This window comes from Trachypithecus francoisi, unplaced genomic scaffold, assembly GCF_009764315.1.
Source record: "Trachypithecus francoisi isolate TF-2019V2 unplaced genomic scaffold, Tfra_2.0 Contig01579, whole genome shotgun sequence".
NCBI lineage: Eukaryota > Metazoa > Chordata > Mammalia > Primates > Cercopithecidae > Trachypithecus > Trachypithecus francoisi.
This window is the reverse complement of record NW_022681442.1, coordinates 9,473,080-9,493,307: the sequence shown is the minus strand read 5'-3', so window position 1 is coordinate 9,493,307 and position 20,228 is coordinate 9,473,080. Positions and strand designations below refer to the sequence as shown.

General features: G+C 44.9%; 2 protein-coding genes across 14 annotated transcripts in view; one reads left to right on the top strand and one right to left on the bottom strand.

The window, feature by feature from the left end:
* The window catches only part of ATE1 (arginyltransferase 1), a 185,806-nt gene extending 166,749 nt beyond the window's left edge, over positions 1 to 19,057 (bottom strand). For 2 of the 13 annotated variants that reach the window (XM_033180707.1, XM_033180744.1), the window contains exons 1-5: positions 18,060 to 18,563; positions 14,808 to 14,871; positions 12,901 to 12,963; positions 2,678 to 2,781; positions 1,015 to 1,065 (exon numbers count right to left, since the gene is read on the bottom strand). In XM_033180707.1, the coding sequence (XP_033036598.1) occupies positions 1,015 to 1,065; positions 2,678 to 2,781; positions 12,901 to 12,963; positions 14,808 to 14,871; positions 18,060 to 18,375 (598 nt within the window). In that variant the 5' untranslated portion in view covers positions 18,376 to 18,563. Of the gene's footprint in view, positions 1 to 1,014; positions 1,066 to 2,677; positions 2,782 to 12,900; positions 12,964 to 14,807; positions 14,872 to 18,059; positions 18,571 to 18,599 lie in introns of those variants that run through there. The other 11 variants (XM_033180751.1, XM_033180760.1, XM_033180735.1 and 8 more) reach the window with 10 other exon arrangements.
* Positions 5,286 to 6,865, top strand: LOC117065671 (heterogeneous nuclear ribonucleoprotein A3-like). The gene is given in 2 exon segments (XM_033180780.1): positions 5,286 to 5,402; positions 5,404 to 6,865. Coding segments are annotated over 2 exon segments (1,140 nt in total). The 5' UTR covers positions 5,286 to 5,342; the 3' UTR covers positions 6,484 to 6,865.
* Positions 19,058 to 20,228: the final 1,171 nt, after the last annotated feature.

The window sequence follows — 20,228 nt, the reverse complement described above, 5'->3', positions numbered from 1 at the left end:
GCGGAGTCTCGCTCTGTCGCCCGGACTGGAGTGCAGTGGCCAGATCTCAGCTCACTGCAAGCTCCGCCTCCTGGGTTTCCGCCATTCTCCTGCCTCAGCCTCCCAAGTAGCTGGGACTACAGGCGCCCGCCACCTCGCCCGGCTAGTTTTTGTATTTTTAGTAGAGACGGGGTTTCACCGTATTAGCCAGGATGGTCTCGATCTCCTGACCTCGTGATCCGCCCGTCTCGGCCTCCCAAAGTGCTGGGATTACAGGCTTGAGCCACCGCGCCCGGCCCCGTGCCTCACTAGTTTTAAAGGAAACTTGTAACCCTGAACTCCTACCCTTCCCCCAGCGGCTGGATTAGTAAAAACCAGAGCAACCTGGGAAATCACATGTTAAAGAAAAGCCCAGAATGGCTGGTGGGGAGCAGAGTTGTATGCCAACCTAGAAAACCCACACTGAACTGTTATATGAGGAAAGAAACAGACTTTTTTTGTTTGTTTTTTGAGACAGAATCTTGCCCCGTCGCCCAGGATGGAGTGCAGTGCAACCTCTGCCTCCCAGGTTCACGCCATTCTCCTGATCACCCTCCCGAGTAGCTGGGACTACAGGCGCCCGCCATCATGCCCGGCTTTTTTTTTTTTTTTTTTTTTTTTTTAGACGTAGTCTCCCTCTGTCGCCCAGGCTGTAGTGCAGGGGCGCGACCTCGGCTCACTGCAAGCTCCACCTCCCAGGTTCACGCCATTCTCCTACCTCAGCATCCTGAGCAGCTGGGACCACAGGCGCCCGCCACCAAGCCCCGCTAATTTTTTGCATTTTTAGTACAGATGGGGTTTCACCGTGTTAGCCAGGATGGTCTCGATCTCCTGACTTCGTGATCCACCCACCTCGGCCTCCCAAAGTGCTGGGATTACAGGCATGAGCCACCGTGCCCAGCCAAGCCCGGCTAATTTTTTGTATTTTTAGAAGAGACAGGGTTTCACCATGTAAGCCAGGATGGTCTCAATCTCCTGACCTCATGATCCGCCTACCTTGGCCTCTCAAAGTGCTGGGACTACAGGTGTGAGCCACCACACTCGGCTCCGAAAGAAAGACTTTTATCTTTTTTTAGTTATTGCATTTTGGTATATTTTTGTCATAAGTTGTTTATTCCTTTACCCTAATGAGCTCATCACTCCTAAGAATTAAGTTCCAGGCACAGATAATTCAGAAGCCTATAACAAGTCAAATAAAGAACCAAATATAAACACTACATAAGAAAGAGAGGCAGCCGGACGTGGTGGCTCACGCCTGTAATCCCAGCACTTTGTGAGGCCAAGGCAGGCAGTTCATGAGGTCAGGAGTTCGAGACCAGCCTGGTCAACACAGTGAAACCTCGTCTCTACTAAAAATACAAAAAAAATTAGCCGGATGTGGTGGCAGACGCCTGTGGTCCCAGCTACTCGGGAGGCGGAGACAGGAGAATGCCTTGAACCCGGGAAGTGGAGTGTTGCAGTGAGTCGAGATTGAGCCATTGTACTCCAGCCTAGGTGACAGAGCAAGACTCCGTCTCCAAAAAAAAAAAAGGCAACCACCAATTTACAAATGGACAGCATCTTCAGTACTCATCTCTATGTCTCCATGTTCATTTTTCCAACTCAAACCTAATTCTCTTTTTTTTTTTGGTGGAGGCAGAGTCTTGCTGTCACCTAGGCTGGAGCGCAATGGCAGGATCTTGGCTCACTGCAGCCTCGACCTCCCTGACTCTTGTGCCTCAGCCTCTCAAGTAGCTGGGACTACAGGAGTGCACCACCAAGCTCAGCTCTTTTTTTTTTTTTTTAAGATGGAGTCTCGCTCTGTCACCCACGCTGGAGTGCAGTGGCGCAATCTCGGCTCACTGCAACCTCCACCTCCTGAGTTCTAGCAGTTCTCCTGCCTCAGCCTCCCAAGTAGCTGGGACTACAGGCACCCGCCACCACACCCAGCCAATCTGTTGTATTTTTAGTAGAGATGGGGTTTCACTGTCTTAGCCAGGATGGTCTCGATCTCCTGACCTCGTGATCTGCCTGCCTCGGCCTCCCAAAGTACTGGGATTAGAGGCGTGAGCCACCACGTCCGGCCCCAGCATGAAAATTTAAAGAAATAAAACCAAAATTGGTAAAAAGACTAAGAAAAAAAGTAAATCATGTACAACTAAAGTTAAATAAATGTTATTATCTTTTAGCAAAGCCACTCACAATTCAAAACTGATCACACAGATAAGAGGATTTCAAACAGTATAATTTACTGAAGTAAAAGCCTCATTCAAACACAGAAAAGCTGATCTTTATTCAGCATTAAAAGGAATAGGGGAATCTTGTACAAGCCACACGTAAGCACTTGCTTCTTGAGAGACAATGGCACTTTCTATTTACTTGATAAGGATAGTATTAGGATCAAGAAAGATGAGTCATCAAAGCATTCTGGTTGATAAACTCCAAGAAACCACATCTTTAACATAATCCTCAATATTCTTTCCAAGCTAAACTCTTCTGATATATTCCCTGTACCTTGACTTGGGGGCCGATGGTAACAGTAATAGCACTGTTAACAGTAGTTGCTGTCATCATAGTAGTATGTGACTGTATTAATGACCCTTCCTCTATCTAAGATGACTGAAAGTGGGACTGTTGCAAAGACAGACAGTAAATCATTTTTAGACCCAGCCCATCTTACCCTCACAACTTCCTTTGGGAACCTCCCCTTTAGCCAGAAATTTCAACATTTTTTTCAAAACCTTCTTGTGAGATTTTGAAGGCTGAAACTGTAAAGGTCGGCACCTAGGAAAGCAAAATAAATATTTAAAAAGTGAACTCAAACCTTGAAGAAATGAAATCAGTTCTGGATATCACCTAGTACAATGAGACCATCTCATGCCTGAGATTTCCGGTTAAAGATGGGGCTTAATGTAGCCTCTAATCCCAGCCCACATCACACTAAGACTAGAGTTAAGAGATTTTTTTTTCTTTTGAGGTAGAGTCTCACTCTGTCGCCCAGACTGGAGTACAGTCGCAGTATCTTGGCTCACTGCAACCTCCGCCTCCCAGGTTCAAGTGATTCTCCTGCCTCAGCCTCCTAAGTAGCTGGGATGACAGGCGTGCGCCATCACGTCCGGCTAATTTTTGTATTTTTAGTAGAGACACGATTTCACCATGTTGGTCAGGCTGGTCTCGAACTCCTGACCTCGTGATCCACCTGCCTCGGCCTCCCAAAGTGCTGGGATTACATGTATGAGCCACCTGGGCTCCCAGCAAAAGATTTTTTTTTCCCAGAAAAAAGAGAAAGACATAAAACACTAAAAAAAAAGAGAAGGAGAGAAGTGTTAGAAGCTTGAAAACAGATGTACAAAGCAATGCTGCTTTAACAGACCAAAGAAAGTTGAATCCTAGGCCAATAGTGGAAAAAAAAAAAACCAAAAAGCCAATTTTCTCTATATTACCCTTAAAAGTATAAGAGATTGGTGACACCTCATAGCTCTGGAAATATGAGTGAAAGTATGTCTAAAAATAGAAAGGTCTCTTCAAAGTCTTATTTTCCAAGCAGTTAGGATAGACACCAGATCCCCTCTCCCACCCACAGACGACTAGACGACTCCCTACTCAACCCAGCAGAAAACTGCAAACTTTCAGGAAAGAGTAACAAAGAGTCTCTTACAGGATGGATGCAAGCCACAGCTGAAAGCATGGGTACTACTGAAAACGGCTTAAATGAAAGTGTACACGGTACATGTTGAGATCACCAACCCAGCTCCAGAACAGCAGCAGGTTACGCAACACTTTCTCTCCAGAACGTGATCAGACCTAAAAATACTAACATCAGGGATTCCCCAACAGAACAGCCCCGCCAGATCACCCACGGTACACAAGGCCGAGAAATACCCAAGACCCACAATAAACAAAACCCATTGGGGACATGGAATTTCCAAGGGAACACTGAAAAGTCTTAATCACCAGACACTCGAGGAGAGCCTCCACTGAAAAGATAGGTACCAAACAAACTGGAGAAAGTAACTTGGAGGACACAGACCATGGCAGAAAGAAGAGAACCTTTAAAAAAAATTCCTTAGAAAGATCTCGTTTATTAAGTCACTAGAGCCATAAAATAACAAGGTGTTATTAAACAAACAAGAGTGGGAGAACAAAAAGACCTTCAGAAGTAAAAATATGACAGGAGAAATGTAAAAATTAAGTAGAAGACCTGAAAACTTAAGTTGAAGAAACCTCCCAGAAGATTCTGCAAAAAAAGATGAAAAACCGAAGACAAAAGGTCAAGTCAGAGACCAGTTTAAAAGGTCCAAAAGCTAAATAAAGGCATTTAAAAAAGAAGAAAATGGAGGTGAAAAGATAGAACAAAAAATTTAAGAAAATTTCCCTGAACTAAAGGATAAGATGGGACGAGCCCCCAGGTAAGAAGGGCCCCGGCCGGGCGCGGTGGCTCAAGCCTGTAATCCCAGCACTTTGGGAGGCCGAGACGGGCGGATCACGAGGTCAGGAGATCGAGACCATCCTGGCTAACACGGTGAAACCCCGTCTCTACTAAAAAAAATGCAAAAAACTAGCCGGGCGTGGTGGCGGGCGCCTGTAGTCCCAGCTACTCGGGAGGCTGAGGCAGGAGAATGGCGTGAACCCGGGAGGCGGAGCTTGCAGTGAGCTGAGATCCGGCCACTGCACTCCAGCCCGGGCGGCAGAGCGAGACTCCGCCTCAAAAAAAAAAAAAAAAAAAAAAGAAGGGCCCCTCCAGTTCGTCTGTGATGGATTAAAACAGATACACAGCCAAACTGACTATGAAATGTAAGAAGAGAGGACAGAAAAGTTTCCAAAGAGAGGCTAGGCAACAGAGTGAGACTCCACCTCAAAAAAATAAATAAATAAATAAAAAACAAGAAAAAGAAAAGAAAAGCTTCGGCGGGGCGCGGTGGCTCACACCTGTAATCCCAGCACTTTGGACGGCTGAGGCGGGCAGATCACAAGGTCAGGAGATGGAGACCATCTTGGCTAACACGGTGAAACTCATCTCTACTAAAAACACAAAAAATTAGCTGGGCGGGGTGGCGGGCGCCTATAGTCCCACCTACTCGGGAGGCTGAGGCAGGAGAATGGCGTGAACCCAAGAGGCGGAGCTTGTAGTGAGCAGAGATCATATCACCGCACTCCAGCCTGGGCAACAACAGAGCGAGACTCCATCTCAAAAAACAAACAACAACAACAAAAAGGAACGCTTCCAAAGAGAAAGAATACGTCTCAGATAAAGGTATGAGAATCAGAATACCACTGCACTTCTCGGCCTCTTCCTCTCGGTCCCATATTGAACTCGAGTTGGAAGAGGCGAGTCCGGTCTCAAAATGGAGGTAAAACCGCCGCCCAGTCGCACCCAGCCCGGCTCCAGCGGTCGCCGTCGCCGCCGGCGCGGAGGAGGGCCATGATCCAAAGGAACCAGAGCAGCTGAGAAAACTGTGTATTGGCGGTCTGAGCTTTGAAACTGCAGATGATAGTTTAAGAGAACATTTGGAGAAATGGGGCACACTCACAGATTGTGTGGTAATGAGAGACCCCCAAACAAAACGTTCCAGGGGCTTTGGTTTTGTGACTTATTCTTGTGTTGAAGAGGTGGATGCAGCAATGTGTGCTCGACCACATAAGGTTGATGGGCGTGTAGTGGAACCAAAAAGAGCTATTTCTAGAGAGGATTCTGTAAAGCCTGGTGCCCATCTAACAGTGAAGAAAATTTTTGTTGGTGGTATTAAAGAAGATACAGAAGAATATAATTTGAGAAACTATTTTGAAAAGTATGGCAAGATTGAAACCATAGAAGTTATGGAAGACAGGCAGAGTGGAAAAAAGAGAGGATTTGCTTTTGTAACTTTTGATGATCATGATACAGTTGATAAAATTGTTGTTCAGAAATACCACACTATCAATGCGCGTAATTGTGAAGTGAAAAAGGCCCTTTCTAAACAAGAGATGCAGTCTGCTGGATCACAGAGAGGTCGTGGAGGTGGATCTGGCAATTTTATGGGTCGTGGAGGAAACTTTGGAGGTGGTGGAGGTAATTTTGGCCGTGGTGGAAACTTTGGTGGAAGAGGAGGCTATGGTGGTGGAGGTGGTGGTAGCAGAGGTAGTTATGGAGGAGGTGATGGTGGATATAATGGATTTGGAGGTGATGGTGGCAACTATGGCGGTGGTCCTGGTTATAGTAGGAGAGGGGGCTATGGTGGTGGTGGACCAGGATATGGAAACCAAGGTGGTGGATATGGTGGCGGTGGTGGAGGATATGATGGTTACAATGAAGGAGGAAATATTGGCGGTGGTAAATATGGTGGTGGTGCGAACTATAATGATTTTGGAAATTATAGTGGACAACAGCAATCAAATTATGGACCCATGAAAGGGGGTAGTTTTGGTGGAAGAAGCTCAGGCAGTCCCTATGGTGGTGGTTATGGATCTGGTGGTGGAAGTGGTGAATATGGTAGCAGAAGGTTCTAAGAACAGCAGAAAAGGGCTACAATTCTTAGCAGGAGAGAGAGCAAGGAGTTGTCAGGAAAGCTGCAGGTTACTTTGAGACAGTCGTCCCAAATGCATTAGAGGAACTGTAAAAATCTGCCACAGAAGGAACGATGATCCATAGTCAGAAAAGTTACTGCAGCTTAAACAGGAAACCCTTCTTGTTCAGGACTGTCATAGCCACAGTTTGCACAAAGTGCAGCTATTGATTAATGCAATGTAATGTCAATTAGATGTACATTCCTGAGGTCTTTTATCTGTTGTAGCTTTGTCTTTTTCTTTTTCTTTTCATTACATCAGGTATATTGCCCTGTAAATTGTGGTAGTGGTACCAGGAATAAAAAATTTAGGAATTTTTAACTTTAAAAAAAAAAAAAAAAGAATACCACTGCACTTCTCAACAGTGGTATCCTCCCAAACTAAAGTTAAGTTTCAGCAGTGAATCAAAGTTTGCAGACACACAAGGTCTCAAAAATGTACCTCTTATGCACTTTCTCTATTAGAAGATGTACTTCACTAAAACAAGGGAATAATCCAAGAAAGAAGAGTTTCCAACTCAGGTGCTAAAAAGAATCCCCAGGCCAGGCACAGTGGCTCACGCTTGTAATCCCAGCACTTTGGGGAAGCTGAGGTGGGTGGATCACGAGGTCAGGAGATTGAGACCATCCTGGCTAACGCGGTGAAACCCTGTCTTTACTAAAAATACAAAAAATTAGCCAGACATGGTGGCATACACCTATAGTCCCAGCTACTCGGGAGGCTAAGGCAGGAGAATCACTTGAATCTGGGAGGCAGAGGATGCAGTGAGCCGAGATCGCGCCACTGCACTCCAGCCTGGGCCATAGAGCGAGACTCCATCTCAAAAAAAAAAAAAAAAAAAAAATCCCCAAGATGACAGTAAAAAGAATAGCCCAGGCTGTGCATGGTGGCTCACGCCTATAATCCCTGCACTTTGGGAGGCCGAGGTGGTGGATCACATGAGGTCAGGAGTTCGAGACCAGCCTGGTCAACATGAGGAAACCCCATCTCTACTAAAAATACAAAAATTAGCCAGGCATAGTGGTGGGCGCCTGTAATTCCAGCTACTCAGGAGGCTGAGGCAGGAGAATCACTTTAGCCCAGGAGGCGGAGGCTGCAGTGAACTGAGATTGCGCCAGTACACTCCAGCCTGGACAACAAGAGCAAAACTCGGTCTCAAAAAAAAAGCCCAGGCTGACCGTGATGCTTCAGGTGTGGGGGTACCCTGTTCAGATCAAGCAGGTCAGAAGGCTCCACAAGGGACTTTTCTCAAGTAGATAAAAGCGATCATTAGCACTTAGTGCGTTTAAACATACTAAGAAGAAACTTACATAACTGGGATTTATTTTCAAGATAATCTGGTCCTAGTTACATAGACCATGCAAACAAAAAAGATAACGAGTAACTCCAAGGAGAACAAAAACTTGTGCAGGAAAAGTAAGTGTAGTACCAGCCATGGCTCAGTTATGAAGCATATTTACAGTCACAATGGATGTGAATACATCTGCCCAAAATTACACGACTTCTAAGTGGAAAGCTGGGGATGGGGACAAAAAGGAGCTTGAATGTGGCGGGGAAACAGGGATAAGAGAAAACTAAATCCTTGTCTTCCACAGAGAGAAGCCTGGAAATAATGGAGAAAACAAATAGAAAAAGAAAAAAAAAAGCAAGTGTTACAATTATATAAGCATGTTGCTTCAAGACAGGGAGATGAAAAACCAAAAGAATTAGTTAAAATGTTTCAAGATGACTGCCATGGGGGAACAGGAAATGGGAAAGGCGGGTTTGGGGGACTGCTTTTTCCAAAACAAGCTTAATTGCAACTTGCCACTTTATGAGCATGTGCAATTTTGATAAAAATAAAAAACTTAAAAAAAACCATAGCCAGAAAAGTTCATCCTCATTTATACACACACTAGAGTCTCTAACTTCTGACTAACAAAGAAGCTAAACTGTTAGCTATAAGCCCCTCTTCTTTATCTAAGCGCTCACTGTAACTACTGTTATATACAAGGTAAAAATAACCAGAGGACTAAATATGGAAAATGACTCCATAAGATGATGTGGCTGGGCCCGGTGGCTCATGCCTGTAATCCCAGCACTTTGGGAGGCTGAGGCAGGCAGATCCTGAGGTCAGGAGTTCCAGACCAGCCTGGCCAATATGGTGAAACCCTGTCTCCACTAAAAATACAAAAATTAGCCGGGCGTGGTGACATGCGCCTGTAGTCCCACCTACTCGGGAGGCTGAGGCAGAAGAATCACTTGAACCTGGGAGGCAGAGGTTGCAGTGAGCAGAGATCACGCCACTGCACTCCAGCCTGGGCGACTTTCTGTCTCAAAAAACAAAAAACAAAAAGAAGATGATGTATAATGAAGTTACAAAGAGAAGCAATTCAGGAAACATTTGATGCCAGGTAAGATGCAAAAATCACATAACTACTTTGTTTCACAATGCTAATTGAATCCCCTTTTATAAAGGCAATATACTTAGAATAGTGCTTTCCATGTAACAGGCACCAAACACAATTTAGATTCTTTTTTCTTTAACCATTCCAAATCACCCTTTTCTGATCATAGATTAAGCCAATCAACTTCAAATTTATGAATAGAATCCTGTCCATAATCCAATAAATTGCTAATTGAAGACAAATGACTTCTGCCTTAGAAGATACCTTCTCTTTCTTTATAACCACGAAAGCTGAAAGAGGACAGCACAAGATACTCTGTCATTCTATTCTTTGTGTAATGACACAGTGTCAGCAAACCAGACCCCATTTTTCTTGTCCTCTGCCAATCCAACAGCCAGTTAGGTAAAAAAGAAGGCTCCTGGCCGGGTGTGGTGGCTCACGCCTGTAATCCCAGTAAGATGTGAAGCCAGCTGGACTTCCGGGTCGGGTGGGGACTTGAAGAACTTTTCTGTCTCACAAGAAGTTTGTAAAATGCACCAATCAGCCCTCTGTAGCTAGGATTGTAAAATGCACCAATCGACGCTCTGTAGCTAGCTAGAGGATTGTAAACTGCACCAATCAGCGCTCTGTGCCTAGCTAGAGGTTTGAAAAATTGACCACTCAGCACTCTGTAAAATGGACCAATCACCAGGACATGGGCAGGGACAACTAAGGAAATAAAAGCTGGCCACCCCAGCCAGCAGCGGCAACCCATTCAGGTCCCCTTCCACACTGTGGATGCTTTGTTCTTTTGCACTTCACAATAAATCTCGCTGCTGCTCACTCTTTGGGTCTGCGCCACCTTTTAAGAGTTGTAACACTCACTGCAAGGGTCTGTGGCTTCATTCTTGAAGTCAGCAAGACCAAGAACCCAACAGAAGGAACGAACTCCGGACACACCAGCACTTTGAGGGGCTGAGGCAGGCAGATCACCTGAGGTCAGGAGTTTGAGACCAGCTTAGCCAACATGGCAAAACCCGTCTCTACTAAAAATAACACAAAAAGTAGCCGGGTGTGGTGGTGCATGCCTGTAATCCCAGCTAGTCTGGAGGCTGAGGCAGGAGAATCGCTCAAACCTGGGAGGCAGAAGTTGCAGCGAGCCAAGATAGCACCAGCCACTGCATTCCAGCCTGGGCAACAGAGCAAGACTCCATCTCAAAAAAAAAAAAAAGAGAGAAGGCTCCTAATCAAGGATCAGTGAACCTTTGGGAGTCTGCAATCATCCTAAAATTAACAGGCAAAATGTGCTGGGCGTGATGGCTCACACCTGTAACCCCAGCACTTTGAGGTGGGTAGATCATGAGTTCGACTAGCGTGGCCAACATGGTGAAACCCTGTCTCTACTAAAAATACAAAAACTAACCAGGCCTCGTGGCGGGCACCTGTAGTCCCAGCTACTCGGATGGCTAAGGCAGGAGCATTGCTAGAACCCAGGAGGTGGACACCGCAATGAGCTGAGATCGCACCACTGCACTCCAGCCTGGGCGACAGAGCAAGACTCAGTCTCGGTGGGGAGGATATGCAAAATGTTACATATTTTTGTCGACATGCCTTTGGGCAGGAGGCAGCTCTCATCAAATTCTCAAAATGGTTTGCAATCCAAAAACAAGTTAAGAGCAACCAAGGGAGATAGCTTTGAGGACCAAACAAAAAAGTATGGATAAAAAACTGTTTGATTTTTTAATTTTTCATTTCTTAAAGTAAAACTGTCTTTTAATTTTATGAATATATATACACATTGAAATTGGAGGCAAATACATACCTCAAAATGTTAATGTACTTTTCACATTTTCTATCAAAAAAAAGGTTCAGGTGCAGTAGCTCACACCTATAATCCCAGCACTTCGGGAGGCTGAGGCAGAAGGCTCCTTTGAGCCTAGGAGTTGGAGATCAGCCTAGGAAACAAGGTGAGATCAGCCTAGGAAACATAGCAAGACCCCTTCTCTATTAAAAAAAAAAAAAAAAAATTTTAATTTGCCAGGCCTGGTGGTGTGTACAGTCCTAACTACTTGGGAGGCTGAGGTGGGAGGATCACTTGAGCCTAGCAGGAAGGCTGCAGTGAGCCACCATTGTGCTACTGCTTTCCAGCCTGAGCAAGACCCTGTCTCAAAAAAAAAGAAAAAAGAAGAAAAAGGTGATGATGACCTTATAAACAGAATAAGAGAGAAGATTCTTCTATGTTAGGGTGAGGTGAGAAGATAGCATGGAAAATCCAAAAGATTATGAAAAAGTCCAACAAAGACTCTGTAGGAAAACAGACTTTGGTTTAAGTTTCCCATTTAAGAAACCTGGACTCTGGGCTGGACGCAGTGGCTCACGCCTGTAATACCAGCACTTTGGGAGGCTGAGGCAGGTGGATCATGAGGTCAGGAGTTCAAGACCAGCCTGGCCAACACAGTGAAACTCCATCTCTACTAAAAATACAAAAAATTAGCCGGGCGTGGTGGCAGGCACCTGTAATCCCAGCTACTCGAGAGGCTGAGGCACGAGAATCACTTGAACCCAGGAGGCAGAAGTTGCAGTGAGCCGAGATGACGCCATTGCACTCTAGCCCAGGCGACAGTGCGAGACTCCGTCTCAAAAAAAAAAAAAAAACTGAACTCTAAGTGCAGGTGGCAGATTAAATTTAAGCCCTCTCCCTTCCAATTAATTTTTTTTCAACTTTTATTTTAGATTCAGGGGGTATAGGTACAGGTTGGTGACCTGCATATATTGCATGATGGTGAGGTTTGCAATATGGATGATCCCACCACCCAGGTACTGATCATCCTACCCAAGCTGGTTTTCAGTCTTTAGCTCGCGCCCTCCCTCCTCCTCTAGCAGTCTCCAGCTTCTACTTTTGCCACCTTTATGTCCAAGCACCCAAGGTTTAGCTCCCACTTATAAGTGAGTGAGGCGGGAAATTAAAGAAAAATAAAAGTAAAAAGAAAGATAAATAAGCTTTCCTGTATTAGGTTGACTTGTCCCAGAGGCAGCAACAGGCACAGCCCAGACCCAGGAAAAGCCTTGATAATATTATCTAATGTGCTCTGGAGATTCTCCCGGCACTCGACATAGGGAGAAGAAAAAACAAATTTTCCTTTGTTTTATGGAATGAGTTTATAAATGCCTGTTCTCTGTAACCAGTGACTTCAAGTAGTCTGTTTTATCTGAGAAGTACAACGAATGTCATGAGAAGCGTGAGTAGGCCTGAACTATGGCTGCCTGGGCACCATAGTGAAGATTATGAGATAAGGCCAGGCAAACCTAGATCACGGACATCTGGGTTGCTTGGCAATGGTCATGTGGAATCCTGAGTTTGTCCTGCCTCTGTATCCCTGCTTTCACGCCACTGTAAGCTTGCTTCAAGTTAGCCCACCCCGTTTTGTGAAGTGTGTATAAAAGTCTTTGTTCCGGGCCCAGTCTTGTGGACATTGAGTCAGCTGGGCCTGAGTGTACTCAATAAAGATTCTCCTGTTTTAACCCCAGGTCTCTCTCGTCCTCCCGAATCCCACAACATGAGAACATGAGCCTACCAAGTAATTTATAGGAGCCTGTAGTATTGCTTGAACACAAGCACTGTGTCAAGCAATATACCAGAATGTAGAAAATCCTAAGCTAAGTCCTATAATATTTAACATCCAAAAGTAATGTGAATATTTGCCAACATTTTCCCAGTATTTCCTGGCATTCATTGACAAGACTGCTAAATTAAGAGGGTATATTTTTCACATCATATTTATATCTGAACCAATCAAACAATATTACTAAAAACTACTGATCAGCACATAAATACAGCATCAGTATGAAAACAAGACATAACTCATTTACTTTTCCTTTTAAAGGACATCTACCTAGAGCGGAAATAAACATTATTTAAAGCACAAGAGACTACTAAAAAATCATACACAATCTTCACATTATAAATCCTCTTTCTGTTAATTAAAATTCTTACCTTATTGTGTACTGAGGACAACATGTTTGATTCATGACAGGTTTGTACACATATTTTCCACTTCTAAAATTATAAAAATAGTTTGTTAATGTCTTATATATTTTTCACTTTTACCAAAACAGCCTAGCACAGGAGCATTAAATTAAGGGTAAAAAAAATCTAATCAATATTGTAGAAATGCATGTAGGTTTAATTACTATTCATAAGCTAAATAATCTTCAAAGTGCATGTACCAAAATTTAGAACCCTGCCTTTTATTTCCTAAAGCTTTATTTAAGTACCCCAAGGCCAATCATCTCAGTTACCTTCTCACCAGCATCTGCCACCCCTGCTCTGTCTTTACCTGCCACCAATCCTCAATACCACAAGGGCAATGAGAGAAATGCCCACGATGCTGTGGGACTCATGTATGTGCTGCCTGTAACAACCACATTTGGGTATTCCACATGCGCCAGCACAGAGTACCCAAAACTAAGCCAGTTCTTTCCATGCATTCCAGGTCTATGGTAGTAACGGAACTGTTCATTCTGTTCTCAAGTCAGAAAGCTGGGAGTCATTTTAGACTCCTCCCTGGAATTCACCTCTATATCCTGCCAGCAAGCTTTCCCCCAATTTAAACCCTATCTTAAATTGTCCCCTCTTCTCTATCACCATTGCCACTAAGGTGACAGTCCTCATCATCGCACATCTGGATAGCACAATAACCTCTGAACTCCTTCCTGCCTCTATGACCACCCCTCAAATACCTCTCAGCCATTTGAACAATCTTTTCTAAAACAAATTCCATCACATTTCTCTTACCATAAAACCCTTCCATGACTGCCTTCTACCTTTTAAAAGTTCTGGCCAGGCATGGGGGTTCATACCTATAATCCCAACACGTTGAAAAGCTAAGGTGGAAGAACACTTGCAACCAGGTGTTCGAGACCAGCATGAGCAACACAGCAAGATCTTACAAAACTGAAAAATTAGCCAGGTGTTGTGATGCACACCGGTAGTCCTAGAAACTGCAGAGGCTAAGGCAAAAGGATCACTTGAGTGTGGGAATTTGGGATTACAGTGAGCTATGATGATGCCACCGTACTCTAGCCTGGGCAACAGAGTGAGACCTTGTCTCTAAAAAAAAAAAAAAAAAAAAAAAAGTTCCTTATCATGGCATACAAAGCCCTTTAAAATCTGACCTATGTCTACCTTTCGAATCTCATTAAGTTTAAGGAAAGTTGTGATGTTTCAGCTGGTGCTCCCAATCCCATGTCTTTGGCGAGTGTTAGCGTACTGTATTTACTATCACTTATATTTACACAAGGAACTTTACCTGAGAGTTACTTAAAAATCATCCACATAAAAATAACTACTCAAAACAGGCCATGTGAGGACTTTAAGGAAATCCTTATTCAAATAAACTATTAAAGAAGACATTTTTGAGACAATCTGGAAAATCTAATAAAAAGTAGGTAACAGGTAACATCGAAGAATTTTTAATAATTTTGTAAGGTGAGATACAGCATTGTGGATAAGTTAAAAAGAAAAAAAGACCTCTCTCTTAGAGATACATACTTATTGCCGATCTATTGATAGGATAAATGTCATAATAACCTACTGATGCAATTTGCTGTTAAATATTAAAAGAAGGAGCAGGAGAATCAAACATTATTGGCAGGAGGTTAATAACTGCTGAAGCTTAGTGATAGGTACCTGAGGTTCATTCTAAAGTATTCTCTGCTTTTATAGATATTTGACATTTTCCTAATAAAGTTTTTTAAAAGAGAAAAAAATCACTACACAAAGAATATAATAAAAATTTTCTTAAACCTCTTTCCAACAACAGGAAAGCATTTTAAAGGCATGCTGTGTTTTTCAAGAACCCGAGTAACCGTAGAAGATCTCTTTGTATCAGGAAGCTTTACCTTCGCCATCCTCGGTCTATGAGATCCTGATAATCCTGTACTGTCATGGAATGTGCCCACATACCTGAAAAAATAAGTAGTGTGTTAATTACGGCAGGGTAACCTTTTTTCTTTTTTAAATTCGAAGTGTGATTTTTTAAAATAGGAGTGTTTGGCCGGGCATGGTGGCTCATGCCTGTAATCCCAGCACTTTGGGAGGCCGAGGCAGGCAAATCACGAGGTCAGGAGTTCGAGACCAGCCTGGCCAACATGGTGAACCCCATCTCTACTAAAAATACAAAAATTTAGCTGGGCATAGTGGCAGGTGCCTGTAATCCCAGCTACTCAGGAGGCTGAAGCAGGAGAATCACATGAACCTGGGAGGTGGAGATTGCAGTGAGCCAAGATCACGCCACTGCACTCCAGCCCTGGCGACAGAGTAAGATTCCGTCTCAAAAAAAAAAAAAGAAAAAGAGTGTTTAGGTTAAAATTCCAAAACACTCATATTGTCATATTGGATAAATGAAAAGTTTGTACATACTTCACATCTGTTAGTTTGGCATACATACAGCACAAATAAAAAATGACATTATATATATTTTAATTCAATAAAACACATCAAAGTCATTATATTTATTTGAGAATTAGTCAGTAGTCTCTATGACATCATAAATTTAGGTCCTCACTGCAATTTGACTGCATCAGACCTTCAAAGTTTAATAATATCCCCAATGATTTAACATACTGGTCTCTTCAGAAAACGTAACAAAACGTTTTGTACTTACTAGTTCTCCTGATTTATATACGGTACAGTCTTGAGCATTAAAAATTGGAGAAAAGCATGTAACAATATTCCTTCTAAGTGTAAGAACTGAAAGTAGCTCAAATGCCAAGCAACAGGAAGATGATTACAGGGGCTATGATGCTGTCGACATGATGGAATAATTACACAACTACGAAAAAAAACGAAGTCTATGAAGAAACATTTAAAGGCATATCAGAACTAAAGTTAAGGCTTCATGAGATGGTGGCTAAAGCCTATAATCCCAACACTTTGGAAGGCCAACGTGGAAGATCATTTGAGGTCAGGAGTTCAAGACCAGCCTGGACAACATAGCAAGTCTCCTTTTCCACAAAAAATAAATAATGATAATAATTAATCAGGCTTTGTGGCCTGTGCCTATGGTCCCAGCTACTTGGGAGGCTGAGGTGGGAGAAGGCTTGAGGCCAGGAATTCCAGATTTGAGGCTGCAGTAAGCTATGAACGCACCACTGCACTCCAGCCTGAATGAAGGAGCAAGACTCTGTCTCTTTAAAAAACAAACAAACAAAAAAAACTAAAGTTAAAAAAGAAATGGGCCGCTTACGGTGCCTCATGTCTGTAATCCCAGCACTTTGGGAGGCCGGGACGGGTGGATCACCTGAGGTCGGGAGATCAAGAGCAAGCCTGGCCAACATGGTGAAACCCATCTCCACTAAAAATACAAAAAAATTAGCTGGGCGTGGTGGCGGGCACCTGTAATCACAGCTACTCGGGAGGCTGAGGCAGGAGAATCCCTTTAACCTGGGAGGCAGCGGTTGTGGTGAGCCAAGATCACGCCACTGCACTCCAGCCTGGGCAACAAAAGTGAAACTCCATCTCAAAATAAATAAATAAATGGATTTTTCCCTTTTGTAAACAGTAAATCACATCAGAGATATGTAAAAATAGAGACAGGCTTGATAAAGCAGGATATAGTGGGAAAAGCATGGCACTGAAGTCCAACAGAAATATCCAGAAACCTGGCAGGCATTCACTGACACTAAGGAGTTGTTACCCAATGAGCCTCAATTTCATCACCTGTAAATAAAAAAATAAAACTCACCTACCAATTAAGTAGATGCCCCATAATAAAGAGTATTAAAATTAAAATCGAGATACTAGAAATTGGTGATTATTTTCTCTCGATGGAAAGGTTGCAGGCAGGTTTCTTCGACAAAATGTGAAATACAAGACATTTTATGTTAGCCAATTTTCTCTTACCACAATTATTGTGAAAAAATAAGTAATGACCTATTAAAACACTAATTTTAGGCACGTTTAATGTAACTCATTGATTTTATAAATATTATAGCCAAAATACAAAAATTCTGAAAAAGAGAAGGTAGAAATCCATATTACTCTAAGGCCGTATTACCACTGTCACTATTTGGTGTGCTTCCGGGCCTTCTTCCTTTCAGAACTGTAATCATGTCGCATAAGGCATTTGCATCCCGTTGATTTCCTCCGTTTAACTCCAAACTGGAAGCATTTTTCCATTTAGTCTTCATAATCCTCACTTCTAATGATTGCATAACTGTCTACTCAAGACCGCCGCCCACAAGAAGCACTTAATAAACACTTTTAATGAAGGAGTAAATGCACACACCGTTATCGACCAAATCATTCCCCACTTACACCTTTTTACATGGAAAATGCCTGTGTGTTTTCATGCAAATCTCGTTTTCCACAAAGCTAGACTGTTCTACTAAAATAATAGATTGGACATTCTATATTGGCCAATGCATGGCAAAGGAGGAAATAAACACGATGTTTTGTTTACCAACAACGAATCTCCCCCCAAGAAATCTTTATCACGATGGAAAAACAAAACAAACTTGTGGGCTTGCTTTGCTGTCGTCGGGGTGGGTGGAGGAAAGACACGGCATATAAGCAAATGGTAAAAATTTCAAACAGATCAGGACAATCTCTCGCCGGTAGCGACCGCGGTCACCAGTTTCTTGTCTTTTTTTTTTTTTTTTTTTAACCCCGAGATGCAAGGGGCTCATCCTGTACATTCGTCCAGGGACGTCTGATTCACACAAGACCGGCACCTGTGTGCACACCCACAGCTCCTTCTGCACCGCGTCTCGCCCTCGCTCCCGGGACGCTCCCACCGCAGCACCCACCGATCCGCCCTGGACATTGACTACGGCTCTGGGGCATTCCCTGGCACTGCGCGCCGTCCTTCACCTCACACAATCTACCCCAGACGGGCGTCCGTCTCCCGACTCTGGGGAGACCACAACGATTTCGAGGGTCTAGGCACTGGTGGGGATTTTCCTGCAGAACAGGCACCGCGAAGCTGCCCCGTTAAGCTGGCGCCGCGGCCCTCCCGAGGGTGCCCCCTTCGTCTCGGCCGTAGCACTGGGGCCGCCCAGGGGCTCCGGCCCCCTCGCGTCCTCGCTGGGGGACCCCGGGATCCCGAGACGCGGGCGCCCGGCTTCCCACGCCCGCCGGCCTGGCTCGCTCACCATTGGAGCGGCTGCCCGACTCGTTCTTGCAGTAGCCGCAGCGGTAGTAGTCCTCGCTGGGGAAATAGTCCACGATGCTGGGCGAACCCCCAGCCCAGAAAGCCATGGCCTCGGCCCTGCGAACGCTCTGCCCGGCTCCGCGTCCCAGCCGCCGCCGCCGCCGCCGCCACCGCCACCGCCACCCCACAATGCAGCGCGCCGCCCGGGAGACCCCGAGGCTCGCGCGAAGCCACTCTGGCGCCCGCAGGCCCGGTCGGCCCGGCGCCTCTTGGAGCTGACGCCGGCCGCGCCATCTTGACCGAGGGCAGCTTTCCATTATTTCCGTTCCTTCTCCGTAAGGGGCCGCCGTCGTCAGTGAGGGTGAGGCGGAGAGACGGAGCGGGAAGGGAAACAGGATGGGGAGACTTGAAAGGGGAAGGGAAGCGGGAGTCAGGGCGCGAGTCTGCTCTTGCCCTCGCCGAGGGCCTGTCCGGGCGCGGCGGGCGCGCCAGGGGTTGGGCGCGAGGCGGCAGCGCCAGCTCCGGCGTCGAGAACACTCACCGCAGGACGCTTTGCCCTCCTTGGAGTCGCAGTAGCCGCAGTGGTAGCCGGCCCTGAGGCCCTTGTATTCCACCACCGAGGCCATGGCCGCCGCGAGGGTCCGCTTGGGCCGACCACGCCTCTCGGCGCCCGGGGCCGACCTCCGCGAAGCGCGGGGGCCCGCGGCGGGAGGGGTGGAGAGCGAGGCCTGGGGCGGGGACCCGTGGGCGGGGATCGTGGTCGTGCCCCCAAGCCCTGCATTTGTGCCAGTGCTTCCCACAGCTATGCGTTATCAGCCCCATTTCACAGGTAAGGAAACTGAGGACAGGAGGTTGTGATTATCCCAAAGTCATTTCCAGCGGGTTCGGATTGAAAGTTTCCCTCTCAGGCCGCCCCTGGCCACCGTGTAGGTGACTTGTTGGAACTGCTTCCAGACCAGCTGGCACGCATTCCAGTGCCCATGAATACAAGAACACAAGCAGGTATTCCGTGAATGGCAAGGGTTCCCAAATTAAAGAACACTTAACGGCTTTTAAAGGAAACAACTATCAAAGCTAGTTGCTGTCTTGTGTCACTAAGTCCAGTGCGACATACAACTTTTGATAAGAGATGCTGGAAATACAGATTTTTTTTTTTGACTCTACAGGCCAAACAAAATAATTTTATAGGCTGAATCCAGCCCATGGGCCTCCATTTTGCAACCACTATTTTAAGGAAGATTTCTTAAGGAATAGCAGTCTAGGGCAAAATATAAAAATGAGTTCCAGCAAGGTAATATGCCTTATCTTTCCTCTGTGTGCACAGATAACTTAAGCCCGTCTGTCCTCATAGTTTTCCCAGTCAACAATAAAGCTGATTATTTAATATTTTTTTAAAGTGGTATGTTTTAAAAAGTGAAATCATGAAACCCAGAGAAATAGAAATAAACTTTTGAGGTGAGTTTTGACATTCTTGACCCCAAGGGCCTGTGTTGGATATGTACCTAGCTGGAGGAGGTTTCTTGGTGGCCTGGTGACTTGTTAATACTGCCAAGCATCACTTGTGCCTCCTACAATTGGATGGCACCTAAGGAGTGGCCATGTAATATCCAGCAGTTTCTCAGGAGTTCCTCTAACTTCTTAGACTTGAAAGCTGCATGTTATGTCTCAGTATTCATGTTCTTAAGTCAAGCTTCATCCATTTTGTTCTTTATGGCAGATTTGACTATTCCCAGTCCTTTCCCAGACCACCTCTCATTTTGAACAAAAGCAAAGCCTGTGAAATACATCAGAAAGAGAGCAGAATATGCTCTGGACAGAAGGTGGACCGGGAGGCTTTTTGGTCTTAATATTCCTGTCCCACTTCACTTCCGTCCCTTTAAAGCCTCAACCTTATGTGAAGTCCTACAGTAACCTCTGCCAGGGCACTTCAAGACATGCCAGCCTTGAAAAATAATGAGAATGTCCAAAGTCCTAGGCATATGTGTTGTTTTTCTTTTTCTTTCTTTTCTTTTTTGAGACAGAGTCTGACTCTTGCCCAGGCCAGAGTGCAGTGGCATGATCTTGCTTGGCTCACTGCAACCTCTGCCTCTTGGGTTCAAGCAGTTCTCATGACTCAGCCTCCCGAGTAGCTGGGATTACAGGCATGAACCACCACACCCGGTTATTTTTT